Raw genomic sequence first — 20679 nt, 5'->3', positions numbered from 1 at the left:
TTCCAAATTAATATTTTAATGTAAAATATTTAGCAAAAGTTGGGGACAAAAATCAGTCCTGCAAAATCAGTCATGCCAGCATATTACATATTTCATGATATATAAAATAATAAATACATGTACATTATACAATAACCTGTACTGTAAAGCAGTTCACCTTTATATATTGGTAATACATGTATCACAACGCAAGCTTTTTAAACCATTACAGCAGATTAAGTCTGTCTAAGAAGGAGACCCCTTAGAGCATGGCAGTTAAATGTCATCATACACTGGAACTGTCTGTAGGAGAACCTCTGGGACACACCTCAAGTAATACCCATACAGTGACGAGACATCAATAACCAATGGAGAGGAGCCTATTGCTTTTTTGCTGTTTCTTCTGCTCTCCTACAAATAAAAAATTCTATATAAATGCATCCTGAGTAAATTTATATATGATATTTATATAAATATAGTGTGTATGCATTTTGTTTATACTGCATGTTCAAGATTTTGCAAAAAAGTGTAGATTTGTATAGTTTTATTTTGCATAAGTTATTTTTTTCAATTAAAGTAAAAAAAAAAGTATTGTTATCATGGCACACAATATCTGACATAATTTTTTGTCTTTTGGTATTTGGCTCCAGGTGAGCTTAAAAGTTGACAGATGGACATGCCAGACACTTCTTGATCAGGAAGACAAAGTTGAGCACTTGGCTCAAGTGACCTAAAACTATTCAGGATTAATTGTATAACTCACATATCATAACAAGACAACATAAATATAGATACCTGGTAAGGTCTTCTATATCCACGAGCATGGAGTCCTGGCTCATGTGTAACTCATCCCTCTCCATAAGGAGATTCATTAATTCTTCATTTAAATCTGTTTGTAAAAAGATTTATACTTGAGAAAGACGATGATATTCTAGCAACTAAACTTCAGGATAATAGTGATGTGATTCATCTTTTCTATCTTCAATTTCCTTGTTTATATAGTATTATTATCTGTAAATGGGATTTATATCTCCCAATTATTTGTTCTATTCTATTAAATATGAACAATTTTAAAAATGAGGCAGGCTATAGACAAATAAGATGATGATACAATGATATCTACAATTTTGACACAACAATTCAAAATTCTAGAATTATTACAATGACTTTGCAATAATTTATCTTTAGACCAAATGTTGACTGAAAAAATTGTTAGGTCACTATCAGGATTTTAAAACATTGAATATTTTAAAAATTGTGAATATTTTAAGCCTGTCATTTTCTCATGGATACTTTTAGAACAATTCTGTATATTTTTAATGGTGTTAACACAGGATATCTCAAAAGTTTATTCCACCGAGTTCTTATCTCAAGCTTCAAGAATCACCAAGTGTTGAAGTTTTTATCTTAATCAGTTAATCACTTGCACAAAATTATTGGATTCAGAATTTTATTATACAAAGCTTTTTGAGATGATGGCAATGGACTGAATTTGGCTAAATGTTCCTTCACTTACTTTCAATCTGTGTGTGAAGATCGTTCACTAAGACTTGAAGCTGTCCTAAGTTCATCACAAACATGTCCTGCTTTCCCACTCTGCTCTGATGAATTGACTCCAGAAATGAAACTTTGACCTGAAGCAGAAAGAAGAGGTCAATAAACAGAAATAGTTTCTACAGTTCTAAATAGAAAATGTAATTAAGTCAGTAGGTACAAAGTAAGTACCAACTTCCAGGAGTTAGAATCACTCATCTGGATGTAGCCAATAAAACAGAAAAATTCAAAACAAGGGATTCATTTGAGTCACCTTGGCCCAATTGTTCTTCATTCAAAGATTTTAGGATAGAAGAAAAAATCTTGAATCTTGATTCAAGATGAATTGGATTTTTTCTCTCCGTATATTCTTATGCAAAACTGATTCCTTAATAAAACCAAAATTCACCCCCCCCCTTCTTTGAAGTCCTTTGTGCTATCAAGACTAAATGAAAGTCATAGAGTAACACAGTGATTCTGTAAAAGACATCTTAACACAGACAGATAAATGACAAACTTTGATCAGAAAATCTCAGTTGATATTCAAGGTAACAGGTCAAAACTTCATGTAACAATGCTGTAAATCCTAGATCAGTACACCAAAACTGAACTGTGTATGCTGGACAGATCGTGTGGCTTTACTGCTTTATGTCTGCTTTGACACAGAGCAACTGTTGATGATGTTTTCATTCCGAGATAAATTTGAAAAATTAACAAGAAGTACCAGGTAATTCTCTTATGACAACCCACTTACCTTTTCTGCACTAGGGGATTTCTTTTTGATTTGTTTCTCTACTTCTAATTGCATATGGGCCATAGTTCCTGCCTAAGAAAATAAAATATGTCAAAATGACAAATTATGTACATAACAATGATATACTATTTCATCCTTTGGTTGATATGCTTTGATCATCCAAAAATATGAAACTTCCAGTCTTCCATTTTCATTTATATCAACTAAAACAATATTTCAGTTTCGAAAAAGCTCAAGAAATGAACTGATACTTTCCACCCAAACATTTATGATGATTTGCCCTAAACTGAAAAGGACATTTATCCCTGTATTTAGTTTTCACGTTTACACTTGTTGGCCGGTCTCACATTTACATGTTGTGATGATGTACTCACTTGTACAAGGGCTATTTTGACCTCTTGCTGTAGCTTGGCTTGTTGAACTAAAAAATCTCCATCTTTTTTCTTTTCTTTGTCATGTTCTTTACCATTCTGGGTCTTTGGAGGATTGAGGTTAGGCAAGACAAAATCCTGTATTTAAACAAAATTGAAGCCATTTAGTCATTTAAATTCACAATAAGTGACAAATATTTTACATACCTTCTACCCAATTCATCAAAAGAATATGCATGTTCTCAGTTTAACAGGTATTTCATAAATCTCTTACAAGTTGCCTCAGAGAAATCAATTCAATACATGCACATACAATATAAGTGTGAAGGCTTAATTTTGTTAAAAATGAAAATATTCTTGACCTGGAAGTTAATATGAGCAGTCTGATAATTGTGTCCTGTGTTAACTATCCTTTATATATTATGACACATGTATGGCACTAATATTGCTTGGGAGGATTTGTTAAAATAAACAAACATGCATTTCGTTATCAACACAATATCATAATACATTTGGAGATACAATATATTTAGGTAGAAAATATTTAAGGAGTTCATTTATTAACGGGTTACAAATATAGTTATGTAGTCAACTTTATTATACCCGCACTTTCTAAAGAAAGTTCGGGTATATTGTTGTTACTCATGTCCGTCCGTCCGTCCGTCCGTCCGTCTGTCACACTTTTCTTCCCTGAACTCCTCTTACATTTTACACAGTAAGCTAATCATCTTTTGGGAGATGGTTGGTGGTGTCATGTAGATGTGCAGTAAGGTTTCGGAATTTTGATTTTGCCCCAGGGGGTCAAATGGGGGTCGAAAAATGACGTTTTTTATGCAAAAAGCCCCATCTTCCCTGAACTCCTCTTACATTTTACACAGTAGGCTAATCATCTTTTGGGAGATGGTTGGTGGTGTCATGTAGATGTGCAGTAAGGTTTCGGAATTTTGATTTCGCCCCGGTGGGTCAAATGGGGGTCGAAAAATGACGTTTTTTATGCAAAAAGCCCCGTCTTCCCTGAACTCCTCTTACATTTTACACAGTAGCCTAATCACCTTTTGGGAGATGGTTGGTAGTGTCATGTAGATGTGCAGTAAGGTTTCGGAATTTTGATTTTGCCCCGGGGGGTCAAATGGGGGTCGAAAAATGATGTTTTTTATGCAAAAAGCCCCGTCTTCCCTGAACTCCTCTTACATTTTACACATTAGGCTAATCATCTTTTGAGAGATGGTTTGTGGTGTCATGTAGATGTGCAGTAAGGTTTCGGAATTTTGATTTTGCCCCGGGGGGTCAAATGGGGGTCGAAAAATGACGTTTTTTATGCAAAAAGCCCCGTCTTTCCTGAACACCTCTTATATTTTACACAGTAGCCTGATCATCTTTTGGGAGATGGTTTGTGGTGTCATGTAGATGTGCAGTAAGGTTTCGGAATTTTGATTTTGCCCCGGGGGGGTCAAATGGGGGTCGAAAAATGACGTTTTTTATGGATAAAGCCCCGTCTTCCCTGAACTACTCTTACATTTTACACAGTAGGCTAATCATCTTTTGGGAGATGGTTGGTGGTGTCATGTAGATGTGCAGTAAGGTTTCAGAATTTTGATTTTGTCTCGGGGGGTCAAATGGGGGTTGATAAATGATGTTTTTTATGCAAAAAGCCCTGTCTTCCCTGAACTCCTCTTACATTTTACACAGTAGGCTAATCATCTTTTGGGAGATGGTTGGTGGTGTCATGTAGATGTGCAGTAAGGTTTCGGAATTTTGATTTTGCCCCAGGGGGTCAAAAAATGACGTTTTTTTTATGCAAAAAGCCCTGTCTTCCCTGAACTCCTCTTATATTTTACACAGTAAGCTAATCATCTTTTGGGAGATGGTTGGTAGTGTCATGTAGATGTGCAGTAAGGTTTCGGAATGTTGATTTTGCCACGGGGGGCCGGGACTAATGGGGGTCGAAAAATGATGTTTTAAAAATGTCTTAAATCATTTCTTTAAAACTAAGCGAAATACAAATTAAAAAGGATGGAGGTCAAGGTCACAGGAATGTGCAAGGTGAAGTTTTTGATGCAGTTGAGTAGCTTCACTAATACATATCAGCATATTATGTTTGATAAAAATATCTTGAATGATTTAATGAAACTGAGCTTAACACCTTTTCTAAAAAAAAGAGAGGTCAAAGAAAAGGTTGGGGCCAAAATGTTGATGCAGTTGAAAAGCTTACATCAGTATGAATTTACTATTAGCATATGAAGTTTGATAAAACTATAATTAATGTTTTATTTAAAACTTAGATAAACACATAATTTAAAAAGTGAGGTCAAGGTCAAAGGAAAATTCAAGGTCAAAATGAGTTGATGTATTAATATCTCTCAGCAGTATGTATCAGCATATGAAGTTTGATAAATATATCTTGAATTGTTTATTCAAAACTGATCTAGACATTAATTTTAGAAAAGTGAGGTCAAGGTCACAGGAATGGTCAAGGTAAAAAAGAGTGAAGCATTGTAAAGCTTACATCAGTATGTATCATCATGTGAAGTTTCATTACACAACTTGAACGGTTTCTTTAAAATAAAGCTAAACACTAATTTAAAGAAAAGTTAAGTGAAGGTCAAAGGAAAAGTCAAAGTCAAAAAATATTGCTGCAGTTGGATATTTACATCAGTATGCATCAACATATGAACTTTGATAAAAATATCTAGAAAGTTTCTTTGAGCCCGATGGAAAGACAGATGGAAGGGTGGAGGACAGACATGACAAAAACTATACATGTATGTATTCCTATTCATGGTGTGGCATAAAATTTGAACTTGAATCTACATTATATGAGGATGTTTCCATCTATCAAGATTATACAAGCAAATTCAAAGAATTGTGGTCCTCTGCTTTCTGTGTTTTAGTGAATGGGATGCCATAATTTATGGCAGATTGTGTGTCAAATATGCACCCCTATCATATATCAATTTTTGAAAATTAGGTCAAAGGGGAAAAATCATAGCATGCTCTGAAACATTTTGTTACAGGTAATGTACATGTCAAATATGAAAGTCCTATCTCTTTTGAATCAAAAGTTATATACAATATAATATTTTTGAAAAGTAAGTTAAACTTCTAGGTCAAGGTCACAGAGTCAAAAGTCATGATATATTTAGAGAAGTCTTTCTTTTCTCTTTCAAAATGATCAATTTAAAATATTATTTTTTGGAAAGTAGGTAAAACTTTAAGGTCAAGGTCTCACTTCGGTTAAAAAATCATAGCATATTTAGAAAGTTTTGTGGTAATGTACATGTGAAATATGAAAGCACTACATGTATCTCTTATTATTCAAAAGTTATGACCAAGGTTAAATTTATTGCGACAGATGCACATACTAGCTGTAAATAAGTTGGACAGACTGACAGACAAATGAGATTTAATGTCCCCTCCCTTTCCCCAAAATGGGGGACAATAATGCCCTTGCTGTTCTTGAGAAGAAGATTTATGATGGAAAAAATCCCCTGCATATTTCTTAACACAAATCAATATTGTGTTTTTATGTCATTTTGTTTGTTGTTAAACATCCCTCTCAGGGATTTTTCACTCATATGGAGACATCACCACTTGAAAAATAATGAGGACAAGTTAAATTTGAGGTCAACATTCATTTTAGGAGTTTTCAACCATTAAGATGTAAAGAAATATTAACTCGATCCTTCCCCTCACCCCTTCCCAGACCCCTGTTTGTTCATGTATGCAAACTACTACTTGTTTTTACATTAAAAAAAAATGTTTGTACAAATAGTTTAATGTGGTCCATCTCTGAATGAATGAGTTTCATTCCTAATTCTTGAGGAAGATAGGTTGACACAAATTCATGAATAAAATGTCAAGTAATCTTATCATTGATGCACTTTTATTTAATTTAATGCAGTCATATTGTGAACATTTCAGCTCATTAGGAGAGTGGGGATGACCTCTAGTGGTTCATAACCTTTAAATTTACATAACATAATAACACAAGAAACAAAATTATATATAGTGAAATGGAAAAAGTTTCCTACTATTTAGGAGTCACATGATCATTTGTCATTACAGGGACAGGGAAGTGGATTGGGAGATCGCCCCCTCAACAACCCCCCCCCCCCACCCCCGGAATTTGCAGGACTATAATATATAGTGGAGGAAATTAAAATGACTTTGGGTGCCCTAAGTGTCCCTTCACCCTAGAAAACAGACCCAACCTTAACTTCTTCTTCTTCTTCTTTTTTTTTTGCTTCCCAGGAAATTCTGGTCTGGAACCCCCCCCCCCCCCCCCCCTCCCAGAAAAAATTCTGGATCTTGTGACGTTGATAACGGGGGATAACTCTTCAGAATGTGAAATTCGTCTATTGTAAGTTTAAAGGATCAAAGGTCATCCGATGCTAAACCTAACCGTTTGCATTTCAGACTATTTTACCCAAATCTATACCAAAACTTGTACTTACCGATTATCATTATTTAGGCACTGTCATCTTCATGAAATATAATCCAGTTAAAACACAAAATGAAATAGGCCTAATTCCTACTGACATATATGCAATGATGCACACAAGTAGCCTACTGCACGTGCGAAATCTAAAATGATAATGCCAATGGTAAAACTAGCACTTAAGTTGGGTACGTGACGCAAGCCCAATGTGATGCAGGTGTTCAGATACATGTATTGTGCAAGAACAAATTGAAAATTATCATTTACAAAAGAAGTTTTATTTTAACTTTGCCATCTAGGCCTATTTCCAAAAACAGGCAAATAAGGTGTGTTTGTGTGTGTGTGTTGATGGGAGAGGGGTGGGGGTTGACTAAATTGATTGTGTAGCTTTCAAGAAGTTTCTGCCTAATCAAGTATAAACTTTGCACATTTTGAAAAATTCATCAAAAACGCTTTACACTAATTTGAATAATATTATTTGTTGTTAATCTATATGAGAAAATATATTTTAAAAGTTCCAATTATGTGCCAAAAATTTATAAACCCCCCCCCCTTTATCAAACCTAATTTACATCATTAATTTAATTCCGTTGTTTAATTTCCGACTGGTAATGAATTTAGAATATGAAATACCTATAAGATTGAGGCCCATGGGTCACATGATCACTAGCTGCAGATCTGTATAGCGTTATGGTTTTATATATTTGTCTTTGACCATAACGCTACAGATCCCGTAATGCAAAAAAGGTGCAATTTACGGCGCAATATTTTTTGCGCTCCTTTGAGGAGAATTTCTCCACTTTCCAGCATTGATTAATTAACTAACCTTCACTCCCTAATTTTAGGCACATAATTTAACTAATATGCATATTTTATCCATCTCCAATCCTTTTATAGTCGTCTCTACACGTGATAAACTCGCTTGATTAAAATTATTTGTTAGATTGCTGAAAATTCACATCAAGCGAGTTTATTGCCTGTAGAGATGACTATAAATGGCTGAGAGGTGGACAAAATATACATTTTGACGATAGAATGTGTCTAAAATTAGGGAGTGAAAGGTAGTTGATTGACTAATGCTAGAAAGTGGAGAAATTCTGCCCAAAAGTGTGCAAAAAATATTGCGCCGTAAATTGCACCTTTTTAGCATATGGGGGTCTGTAGCGTTATGGTCAAAGACAAATATATAAAGCCATAACACTGCAGATCTGCAGCTACATGGTCACCTGAGCATATTATGCTCAATTTGAAGAATACATGTATTATGTAAATTATTGAATTATATTTACATCCACTGAATATTTTCTTCTTTATTTCTTAAGAAAACCCATTGCGTTCATCACTGCATGAACTACATTACTCATATCACCTGTACAGATTTCTTGATCAGTGGCCGTTCCATCAATGAAACGTACAAAGACGTTCGCATCATTAACACAATAATTAATATTTTTAATCCTACTTAAAATGATATAAATATAAACAATAAAATGTCTTTCTTTGTTTGTTATTACTGGAATGAACAGTCGCAACTATTGCAGAAAAAATTTACATAACCCGCGTAGCGGGTTATGTATTTTTTCTGCAACAGCTGCTTCCGTTCATTCCAGTAACAACAAACAAAGAAAGCATTTTATTGTTTAAATATTGACTTTTTCCCTGGTAAAGCCCAATATGAAGAAGTGTGCATTTAGAGGCAAACACCTTAGTGCGGGTATTACTGTCTCATGACAGCATCTAGTTTTTAAAATATTGTGGATAGATTTATGAAGGATCTGAGTTTTTAAAAAAGATATCCTCCACATTTTATGATGCATACCTTACAAACGTTATGTACAGAAACTGAATAAGTTATCTTGCTCGGACTAACCTATTTGGACAAATCCTATATGGAAATTCCTACATACAAAGAATTTACCTTCTGTGGATATTCCAAAATCATCATGATTCCAATTTCCAAAAGTTATCACAGTCTTTAAAGAGTAAATTAAATCTCATACAAAGTGAGTTACCTGCTGAGACGGAGGATTGGCCACTTCCTGTTCCTCATTCATGAAGCAGATTTGTAGGTTTGAATTAGAAGACTTCGTTACTGAGGGTTTCTTGTAAAATTTCGGACTGTTACAATCATCATCAACTGCAACATCCATGGCTAATTTCTTGCGGATTTCTTCTCTATCATTTCTTTGTGCCTTTAAACATGTTAAAAAAATTAGACAAGAGTGGATTTAATTTCCTAAATAATGAATTGGTTTTTCTTAAAATAACTAAATATCATGACAATATTCATAAAATCATAATGATCTTATAATAAATAAATAAACTGACAATATATATTTTTGTTCTTAATATTCATGTTATTAATAAAACAAATTCACTTCCAAAAGAATTCCTAAACTACGTTTAATGTCCCTTCAAAGAAAAGTGAAAGGAATTACAAAGTACACTTCACACAGCAATAAATAACTGATCATATTTGAATATGTAATTTACTGGATCATAAACTACTACCTACCTGTTTGTTACTGGTCTGTGTAGCTTGTTGTAGTTTCTGTTCTAAATCTTCCCAGTCAAAAGATGGTAGTCCACTATCCATGTTATACACTTCAAAATCCTCAGTCTCCCCTGAATGACCACCTGACCTAGATTTCACTTCCTGATTTGACTGTGCTTTATTTTTAGAACCTTCAGGACCTGAGTTTCCATCACAGACATTTTGACCACCACCAGACACTCCTTCAATGTGACCGTTCTCAGGAGCCACGAAGTCCGAGTTTGTTCTCTGGAGCTCCGCAAACTCCTGAGCCAGACTGAGGTAATTCACTTTACGTCGACGTCGGTTAAAGTCCTCCTCACTCTCCCCAGGGTGTTGTACGATATTCTGATTATTTTCAGTCCTCCCGTTTTCCACGGGTCCGTCCTGTCTGCTGTCGGCTACAGACACCTCAGAGTAAGAGGACGACATGGAGTCACTCTCCTCTGTATGCGTTTGTAGGACAGCCTCCAGTAGAGGGCGCTTACTTTTTTCTGTGGAGTTATCCTTCTTGGTGTCATCTTCATGATCTCTGTTTTTTCTTCTTAGATATGAACGCCATGCTCGCTGTATACTAGATGATAAATATTAATATAAACAGTCATGAGTTCAGTATGTACACCTATGTAGTGAAATAATAGATATAGTGATGATAAATGGGATCCCCAGCAAAATTCTTAACTGTCTTTTTATTTTTACATTTTACTTTTGCCATTATACCTGAATTTTACAACTGTCTTGATTTATTTTATACATGTACTGGCTTTAATTTAAAGTTTATATACGCTTATATACTCACGTTATTATATCGTTTATATACTGTCTGGGTTTATACTCACGTTATTATATCGTTTATATAATGTCTGGATTTATTTCGTCTTCTTGTCCGATTATCATCCAACAGAACTTCAAGACGATGACTGCAAGGATTTTTTAAAAATTACTTCATATCATTTTTATTTGTTAAAAGTACTTTTAAATCATGTGACATGATAAAAACAAGTTGTCTGCAGGCCAAAATACTCACTTGAGCCACAATGGAAAAAAAAGATTTTAAAGTATTTTTTTTCTTTTTATTCACTTAAAGAATTCACTTTTTTGTAATTATTTTCCCTTTAAAATGGTGAGGCCATTCACAATGCCCTTCACACAAAGATGCTTTGTAGCAGTTGTTAGAATTTCGCTTAGTGGTTCTGGAAAAAGGTCAAAATATGAAAAGTTTACAGAAGTATTAACAGAAAGACAGACAGACAGAAACTACACACTGTGATCTGAAAAACTCACCTAAACCATTAGTCCAGGTCAGCTTTGTTTGTTTATTTATCAATTTTAGAAAGCTCAATCAACATCTCCTCAGTGAATATTGTGTCATGTATTACTTTGTGATGGCTTATCTTTGTGATTTAAATATTCAAAACAAAGAATGTAACCTCCCTTACTTTTCTACTAGGAGCTCTCCTTCTTCAACCTGTTCCTTGATTTTAAGCTGCATTATAGACTGATCCTACAACAGGATTCAAACATATCAATATACCTGTAATCATTATCCTGCTTCTCATTGGCAAACATACATTGGAAACATTTTTCACTTCCACATTTTTTCTCTCCTATTTTTTTTTGGGGGGGGGGGGGGGAGAGGGGGGCTGAATTCCTTTTAGTTTTTTTTATCTCCTCTTTCTTTTGCCTAATTTCATTTTAGTTTAACTAAAGCAAAAGCCCAGGAGACTTTTAGTATAATCATTATCTTTTCAAAAAACAGAAGGGTTACAATATACATATATATATAACCGTTTTTGTATAGTGCTGATTCAAGTTTATTCAATGAATGAAGGAAGCTTTTTAAGGAGTTAGAGTAGACAACAAATTGATGCGGGGTCAAGACATATTTCAAATCATACATGGAAAATAACTTTTTAAAATAAAGTGCCACGCCACAGCATGATACGCCCGTCAAAAAATTACAATTATCTTAAACAGTTTAAAGTGCAAGAAAATCTGATGTCAACCTTGATTTTAAGATTTTCCAGGATTTTTCCACTCCTTAAAATACTAGTATTTGTTTATCCATCTCCTGTGGTGTAGGCTCTGATTATAACAAATATTGTATCATTCATAGATTTCTATACTGGTTGTGTTAGACCTTGCCAAATGCCCATCATATTAAAATATATCAAATTAGTCTTAACAACTTAATCTATACCTAATTAATTTTGAAAATAAAAGGCTGGCCGTCAAATATAAACTGACCAGCAGTTCTTCTGTCTAATTCCCAAAGGATACAGATAAGCCGATGCTCTGAAGAAATGATTGAGAGGCCTAGCCTTCCTACATTGAACACATTAATTAATCTTTAACTGGATGCTTGTCTACTCATTACTCCTAATAGATTATTGGATCTGCACTATCTACCATAAAACAATTTTAAAACATCTAAAACATCAATGATTTTTTAGATTTAATGTCAAACAGGTTTTAATATGCAATTTGTATGGACATGCTGATTCCACCCCCATCCCATAAAATTAGTTTTTAAATGCATAATATTATGTAATATCAAAATAGCTTAATATGCAATATCAAAAATTAATTTTAATTACTTTTCATCAGATTCATTTTAAAACTTGGGCTAGCCAACAAGAGCTATTTTTAATCCAACAGGCTAACCACATTTGCCCAATGCCCAGGGGGATATAGATAGCACTGATGCTCTACCAGCTACTCCTCACATTAAACTCATTAATTTATCTCTCTAATTTGACGTGCAATCTTCTGTTATCAAAATTCTTCTTGACCAGTGCTTGATAACTACACTCATGGGAGTGGTGGAATTTCTCTAACACACATTATATTTATTATAGATTGCTGTCAAGAATATGCTAAAAAAAAAAGTATTTTCTTGATTTAACATTTTTTTAATAAGGATAGTGCAATACTCTTACATTTGTTGGAGTGTGTTAATGAAAAGAAAAAAAATACACATTTTTTTTTAAATTTCACTTAAATTAAAGGTCACAGTGACCTTGAAATAGGTCGCGACACACCTTCTACCTAAGATGCATAAACTGGCCAAGTTTAATGATTCTAAGTCTAACAGTTTTCTAGTTATGGACCGGACAGGATTTTTCCATATTTGGCTATAACTTTTTAATCATAGGTCAGAGCGACCTACTTTTTGTGCGCGACACACCCTCTACCCAAGATGTATCAGCTGACAAAGTTTGATAACTCTAGGCCTTATAGTATTAAAGTTATGAGCCGGACACAAGAAAAGCTAACAGACGGACAGACGGACGGACACGAAGCCTATAACAGAATACGTCCCGTCTTAAGACGGGCGTATAAAAATCATAAAAAGTATATGGAAGATAACATTGATTTAGGACTCAATATAGTTCAAGTGATAATATTGAAATCATAGACTTTAATATAGAAACAACAATCAGAACACGTCTATACTTCTATCATAAAATGACTTATCATGGCTTTGCTGTTCTCATGAAAAAGACTTTTAATTAAAGACATGTCCTATATATTATTCGTAAGTAAATGACCCCCTTTTGTGGTCTGATTTGTTTATTGTACAGGGAACCATACACATAGAAAAAATACTATGAAATAAACATTTACAATAACAAAAGAATTTTATAGTTGAAGTCTTACTTTCTCAAATTGATCACACAGTAATTCCACATATTTCTTCCTTCCCAGATAACCTCGGGCATACTTCTGTATTGTTACAGCAGCTTTTTCTGTCTGACTATTGGGTTTACAAAAATCCTAAAATAAAAAAACAAAACATTAGGCCCATGGTCCACAATGCTCACCTGAAACATCTACAAAGATTTTTCTTTGTAAAATGCTTATACTTATTAATGAATTGAAATTGCAACACACCTTTAATTCTATTCTTGAGAATATCTTAAAACATTATATTTTGTGTCTCATTTTCCTAAACCAGTTAAATTAACTTAGATCTCCTCTTCATGAGTAGTGGCTAGCCCTAGCAGTATTTCATTAATAATTCAGTTTACCTGATAAATTCATGTCTTGAATTATTATGAAGAAAAATCACTTTGTTAAAGGATGAATACATTAAAAACATTCATTATAGCTGTGTTTTACTTCACTAGTTTATCAAGTCAATATACTCTTACTTGTGGAAACATCTTCTTAGCAATTTCAGAATCAGCAGCCTATAATAAAGAATAATATATCAACATAGATTAATACCACTGTAAACTGCACAGAAACCATTTAAGGAAGCTAGGAAAAGAAATGCTTCTCAAAGTCTAAAAAAACAAGAGATGTTTGTAAAATACTTATGCTCCACAGGTACTTGTGGACAGGACCCCCCAAACCCCCGATATTCAACCCCGGGGCTTATTGGACATTTTTTTCAAAAATTATATTTATTACACTTACTCATCATGTGTACAATATGAAAAAATCGTTAAAACCCTAAAACAATCGCTCCACAAAAAAAAAATACCCCTTTATACATTATAAGGGAGAAGGTATGCACTCCGGGGGGTGGGGGGGGGGTGGGGGGGGGGTCCTGTCCACAAGTACCTGTGTTATGCTCCCCTCCCCTAAATTGGAATTTTTCCCAAGTCCAAAGGGCATAACTCTCTCCAAAATGGCACAATCATACCCAAAACAGAACTTGACCTAGATATTTGTCTGATAAATCTGTAAACTAAATTTCATTTCAGTTTGTGCAACAGTTGCCAAGAAAATGAACGGAAACTGCAAGTCCAAGAGGCATAACTCTGTCCAAAATGCACAACTGTACCCAAAACTGATCTTTAGTAAGACCTAGATATTAATCTGATAAATGTGTAAACCAAATTACACTTCAGTAGGTGCAACCTCTGCGAGGAAAATGAATGGAAACTGCAAATAATTAGAAATTTTCTAAGTCCAAGGGGCATATTTCTGTAAAATATGGCGCGATTGTACCCAAAACAAAACTTGGTCTAGATATTAATCTGATAAATCTGTATACCAAATTTCATTTCAGCACGTGCAATGGTTGTGAAGAAAATGAACAGAAACTAAGTGGACCGACAGACCAACCAACAAACAGCAGCAAAGCTTCTTCAAAGGGGGGCATAACAAAATGTATCTGATATGAACATGATGAAATACAATGTGATGCAAACCACCCAGCACTCTTTAATACTTTCTATGCATTAGAGATATTGATCATGTTTCTCCTAAAAACGAATCAAAGTAACTTACCATCATTGTTTGTAAATTTCTCTCATGCCGATCATTGCGAATTTTATTGGGGTCTATATCCGCCAGAGTTGAACATTTTTCCTCTGCATTCATTAACTGGGAGAGGAAATCCCGAGCATCATCTGGCTGTTTTGGAGAGGTTTCCATTATCACACATCACTTTCATAAGCTCTGAAATATTCTTTAAGACCTGAAATAGGAAAAATTAATGTAAATTTTATTGCAATATTTGCTACGTTTAACTGTATATTTATTACTACGTTATAGATAAAACTATTTAGCCATGAAGTGCACTGGTTTGAGATCATTCCCAATAATTCCAATCTGATTGACAGGCCAGCTATTCCTGCTGCAAAAAATAAGAGAATTTATGTTTTCATAACATGACCTAGATCCTGCTGTCAAGCACTTTCATGTACTACAAATTAGGCACAAATACTGTACATCTGAATAAACAAGCCAGTGTATGTAATCTCTGTATGTGTTTCATATAATGATGACTGCATGAACTTTTCAATGAAATTATATAGCCAATTAATTAGAAACACTGCAATTCAATAAAATTACACTGAAATTACATCTTCATTCAATAAAATAACACTGCCACTCAATGAGATTACACTATCAATCACTGAAATTTAATGACACAGCACTCTATAAAGTTCTTGAAGCAAGAAATTTTATCAAAAATTAAAAAACAATAATGGTCATTACATTTACACTGCCATTCCATGAACTTTAGCTGCAATTCAACACATTGTCAATTACGTTGCCATTCAATTAGACAAATCAACCACACAAAAAGATTATATTGCAATTCTTTAGATCACATTGCCATTCTAACAAAGAAATATCACTGCCACTCAATGAAATTACACTGCCATATTCAATGATATACCATTGCCACTCAATGAAATTACACTCATCACTGCCATATTCAATGATATGCCATTGCCACTCAATGAATTTGCACTGCAAAATGACATTTTAAAAAATTAATCTGAATCTCAATTTTTTGCTGTGATTCAATATCTTTTTGCTGTTTCATGCATATTAAGTCCTTAAAATACTTGTTTACTAGTTGAGTCCAGTGTAGAATAGGACTACTTTTTGTCAGATCAATCAGTACAGTTTCCAGAATTGCCTTCTCTCTTGTAGATGAAATACCCAATTTTTTTTAATATTCTTAAGTAGGCCAAACAAGCTCTTACAATATATAGTTAATTTGTACCTGTAAAAAAAAAAAAAACTAGAACTGTCCAATAGGGACAAATACCCCCCGCTGGGTTTTTCAGAGAAGGTGCCAATTCAAAAATACTTTATGGATCTAGAGGTGTTCACTATTTACTTACAAAAATTTGCAGTGAAATATAATCCATTGTAACATTTTTTTTTCTGATTAAAGAAATATATTGCAATTACATGTATGTGTCATGACACTCTGCAAACTGATTGTTGAAAAAAAAAATCATTATACAAAATCAAATTAATCTTGATATATCAAATTCATTTTGAAAATAAAGAGCTAGTCATCCAGTAATGAAGTGCTTTGACAGACAATAAATTACAATTAAGAGAATAAGAGAAGAGAGATCTTTAATTCTTGTGCCTTATTCCCTGGAGATAAGATAACACACACGCTTGCTAAGAGATGTGCCTTAACAACTTCCAACACCAAACTCATTAATTTATCTTTAACTGGATGCATGTCCAGTCATTATTCCCAAGAGACAAATGAATTTACATTATCTTCTGTGTAATGTAAAAAATGTTTTAAACACTTGATAATGTTTCTTTTTTTAGTTTTAATGAGTTGTTTTAAGCTGTAGTTCACATTTTGTACAGATATTCTAGATTCTATGTCTCAAACCTTATACAAGAGCCCAAAATGAACAAGTCAATTAAAATAAAAAAATAAAACCTGTAAAATGCAGAAAAATGGACAAATAAAGTTGAAAATTCCAGGTGCACACCTTCATATGGTGAATAATAAGTGTACAAATTTTCAGATAGGTTTCAGCTGGGTTTAGCAAATCGAGCACACTCGTGTTATGTACACTTGTAAACAGGACAGGAGTTCTGCTTTTGTTTATGTTTACAATTCACCGGTGCGTTCTAATTCATCACAGTCTGCTTACCACAACTGCATGGACTGACAATATATTGTATGTTTATTTTGCTTACGAACATGTCTGTTCTGAATTTTCTGGATTATAGTATAAATATTTTTCATTTATACACAACTAGATTACCACTTTTCCTAAGGATTAAGAATAGAATTAGTTTGTAAAAGTGCAAGGATGTGTAAATCAAACCCGCATAAAAATTTGAAATTTTAATATCTTTACAATGAAATAAGATTTTTAATTAATTTTTGTGTGAAATGCTATTAAAATATATAAGTCATAATATTATTGAGAAAATAATAACTTCAAATCTGTGTCCAAGTACCTTTAAGCAATCCCATGCTTAAGTAATTTGCCAGCTATATTTGTACTGAAAAAAGGATCACAATACATGTACAATTTTTTGTTAACAAACTGCATTATATCAGATTATCAATATTATTGCAAAGACCTAGAATAAATCATTTTATTATATACCTAATGGTATCACTTAATTTTACTGTTGATTTTAAGCTATCACGTTACGTCAATCGTGATCCGACTTTCTGGATCACCACACTGTGGTTTTCTGAATCCATATCACCACTCTCTGAAACTGATGTCGTAGTACACAGAAACATGACGTTATTTTTCTGTCAACTCGATGAATTATGGTTAGAACGACACCAAGTGAAAATGGCACCTGGTGAAAACGGCACCTGGAATATGCAAAACGGCACTTGGTTAAAACAGCACTTAGCGAAAACGGCACTTGGTTAAAACGGCACTTAGAGAAAAAAGTATATAATAGTGTTATGATATATATTTCACATAAGTTCTTTTTAAGTCAAAATTTAATTTATTGACTTTAGAATTTTTTGTGGCTTCAATTTTGCTTTATTTTCAATCTATTTTTAAAGGTAGTATTTTTAAGCTATAACACAACAATATGTGGGATTTAGAATAATTATATTTGTAGTGTAGTATTCATAATATGAAAAAAGAAATGGTGTAAATGATTTAAAAAAAAAAAAATTTACAGTAAGAGTCACTTTATCTCACATTTCTATCTAATTCTGTAGAAATTATTTTAACAATATCAACATTGTATATCTTCATTATAAAAAAACAAATGTTTTGTTCTTGTATGTACATGTTTATTATATTATTAAATGTTGTATGGCTACTCATATTTTATGTACAGTTGCGAGAGGATTATCTAAGTTTTTCTAACTTGTGTACAATCCATTTGACATTTTGTCGAGAAATACACAATAGTAGCTGTATATGATTGCAAATTGATGATCAACAGATTATTGAAGGGGAGGTGTGAAATGGTCTTTTGTTTCCTAAACCTACAAGTGTATTCTTAGTAAACATACTCTAACTGGCTTCTAATTAGTCAACTGTGACTGGCAACCCCCAAAACAGAGTAGTATACATATTTGCAACACTATAAATTTTTCAATTTCAAAGGATCATAATAATATAATTGGGATTTGATCTCTTTTGTAGTAAATAAATATATATGATTTAAAATATAAATACATTTTAAAAATCTAACCCCTGTACAAAAGTATAATAATTTTCAAATGAATCAGTTTAATTTTTTTCCTAAAATATTTTTTAAACTTTTTATCAATAATAATATACACATTTATTACTATAAATGTAACATTAAGATCCATTTTCTGTATAAACAATATCAAATTCTCAAAATAAAAAAAGTACCGTTCTGACTTTTCTGAAGTGCCGTTTTGACTACTCTCAAGTGCCGTTTTGCATATTTCCTACGTGCCGTTTTCACCAGGTGCCGTTTTGACTTGTACCCAACTCGATGTGATACAACCCTTTGGATCAAGTTACTAGCTATTATAATAATACATATGTATTTCACCATTAGAAATGTAATAAATACTGTTTATTTTATATCTTCATGTCTTAATAACAATTTTAAACCATGTAATATTCCCTTCAATATTTCTAGGATTGTTTTGTAACTTCCACTTTTTATTTTTCTACTTGCTGTAAGACTGTTTATAAATTTAACATTAGCCTTAGGCAACACAGGCTAGATTTATCTATTAGACAAACAAATAATGCCAAAAATGTTGTTTTATCCTTATCCAACATTAAAAGTTCAACAGTAAGACTTGGCAGTAGGGTTGTAGTGACATAATATTGCGAACAAACAGAGATTGTTGCAACTTTTCTTTTGTCATGCCAGACCATCCCAGCAAAAACACTCAATTGTTCATTCATTTCAATGTAAAGTACTTACATATTCCTGTTTCACATAGAAATACGCGAATGTTTTCCCGATGTAAAGTTTGAGTTACGACTAAAACGAAGATGAGGTTCTGCCTCGAGTCTCCCCTCAGCCTCCAATATTCCAATCCCAATTTCTCTGGCAATTAGTAGTCTAATAAAATTGAGAATATCGATCCCGACCTAAATAAATCATTCTGTTTGGAAAAATTGTTAAAATTTGCAAAATAAACTATACCTTAAAAAACTGCACATTGAAATACATCCTTCTGAATTGTTTTAAAAAGAATAAAACATTTCAAATACATATATATCTCCGCTAGAATATGATATTTATGCAACAACACCCCCCCTAAAAAAATAAAACAAAAAACAAACAAACAAAAGAAGTGCAAAACAATAAATTTTGGGGGGAAGGCAGGTCACCCCCTTCACTTTTTCAAGTATGACTAGTAAGGTTAAATCCTGCAATGATAAACAATCGGAAAATAATAATGTGATTATTAAGTTTAGCCCCCTCTCCTACTCACCAAGTACAGGTGCTTTGGGACAGCACCTCACCCCACCCCATATATTTATGACCTTCTCAGTTGGGTTTTCTTTTTCATTTTTGTAGGCATTTGTTGATGTCATTCCAATTAACGTGAGATAAGCGATGTATAAAAGATATATATAGCACTGCTATCATTGGCGGATACAGGAATCTTGAAAAGGGGGGGGGGGGGGGGGGGGGGGGGGGGGGGGGCAGTGACCAGTTTGGAGTCGGGGTAAGGGACCACGACCACACCCAAAAATAGATTTATTAAATCTTATGAATATTTTGGACACAAAGGGGGGGGGGGGCTCTCTCTAAATCTAACTATAACTATAGAGAAATTATATCATTTATCAGACAACATATTTTGAGTTTGAATATTTTATGTATGGTTTTAGTAAAGAACGTTGTTGAAAAACAGTGTCTCCATTGAGCATGTTATCTTTCGAAATTTGAGTGGCCTTTAAAAATATATCGTTTGTTTGAAAAACACTTTGATAAGTGAATGAAACTCAATATCACAATAGCTTTTTTTTTTGGGGGGGGGGGGGGGTTAAATAATTTATTCAGCAAATACAAATTACATAATACGTATATTTAAAACAATTACATAAACAATAACAAAGTTATTTTACAAACAAAGTATAAATTAAAACATAGGAATCAATGTGAGACGATGAACATTGTATATTGCATTTTGAATGGTTTAATCTAATGTATGAAAAGTCTTGCTTTTATTTTCCTGAGAAAACATTAAATTGATGTACAGAATATTGTTTTTATATTGTAATTTAGAAATACTTTATTCCATGAACACATATTATGTTATATAGATTGTTGTATGTGAAATTATTAAACTGATGGACATAGTATTCCGTTACGAGAGAATGTTTCAGAAAAGATTGGTGAAATTTTCTGACAA

General features: G+C 33.2%; 1 protein-coding gene across 1 annotated transcript; it reads right to left on the bottom strand.

Annotated features, from left to right (window-relative positions):
- On the bottom strand, window positions 1–19380 carry LOC134228709 (IQCJ-SCHIP1 readthrough transcript protein-like). The gene is made up of 13 exons (XM_062710387.1): window positions 19236–19380; window positions 14850–15039; window positions 13763–13801; window positions 13269–13385; window positions 11048–11112; window positions 10448–10528; window positions 9591–10182; window positions 9088–9267; window positions 2641–2775; window positions 2267–2338; window positions 1496–1613; window positions 775–868; window positions 1–390 (listed from the first exon to the last, which is right to left on the bottom strand). Exons 2-13 carry the CDS (start codon window positions 14994–14996, stop codon window positions 360–362), a joined length of 1671 nt encoding a protein of 556 aa, XP_062566371.1. The 5' UTR covers window positions 14997–15039; window positions 19236–19380; the 3' UTR covers window positions 1–359.
- Between the last annotated feature and the right edge of the window lie 1299 nt (window positions 19381–20679).

Source organism: Saccostrea cucullata, unplaced genomic scaffold (genome assembly GCF_032062105.1).
Source record: "Saccostrea cucullata isolate Sc308-1 unplaced genomic scaffold, CSIRO_AGI_Scuc_v1 ctg54, whole genome shotgun sequence".
NCBI lineage: Eukaryota > Metazoa > Mollusca > Bivalvia > Ostreida > Ostreidae > Saccostrea > Saccostrea cuccullata.
The sequence above is the reverse complement of the archived record's forward strand: the minus strand, read 5'-3'. Positions and strand labels throughout refer to the sequence as shown.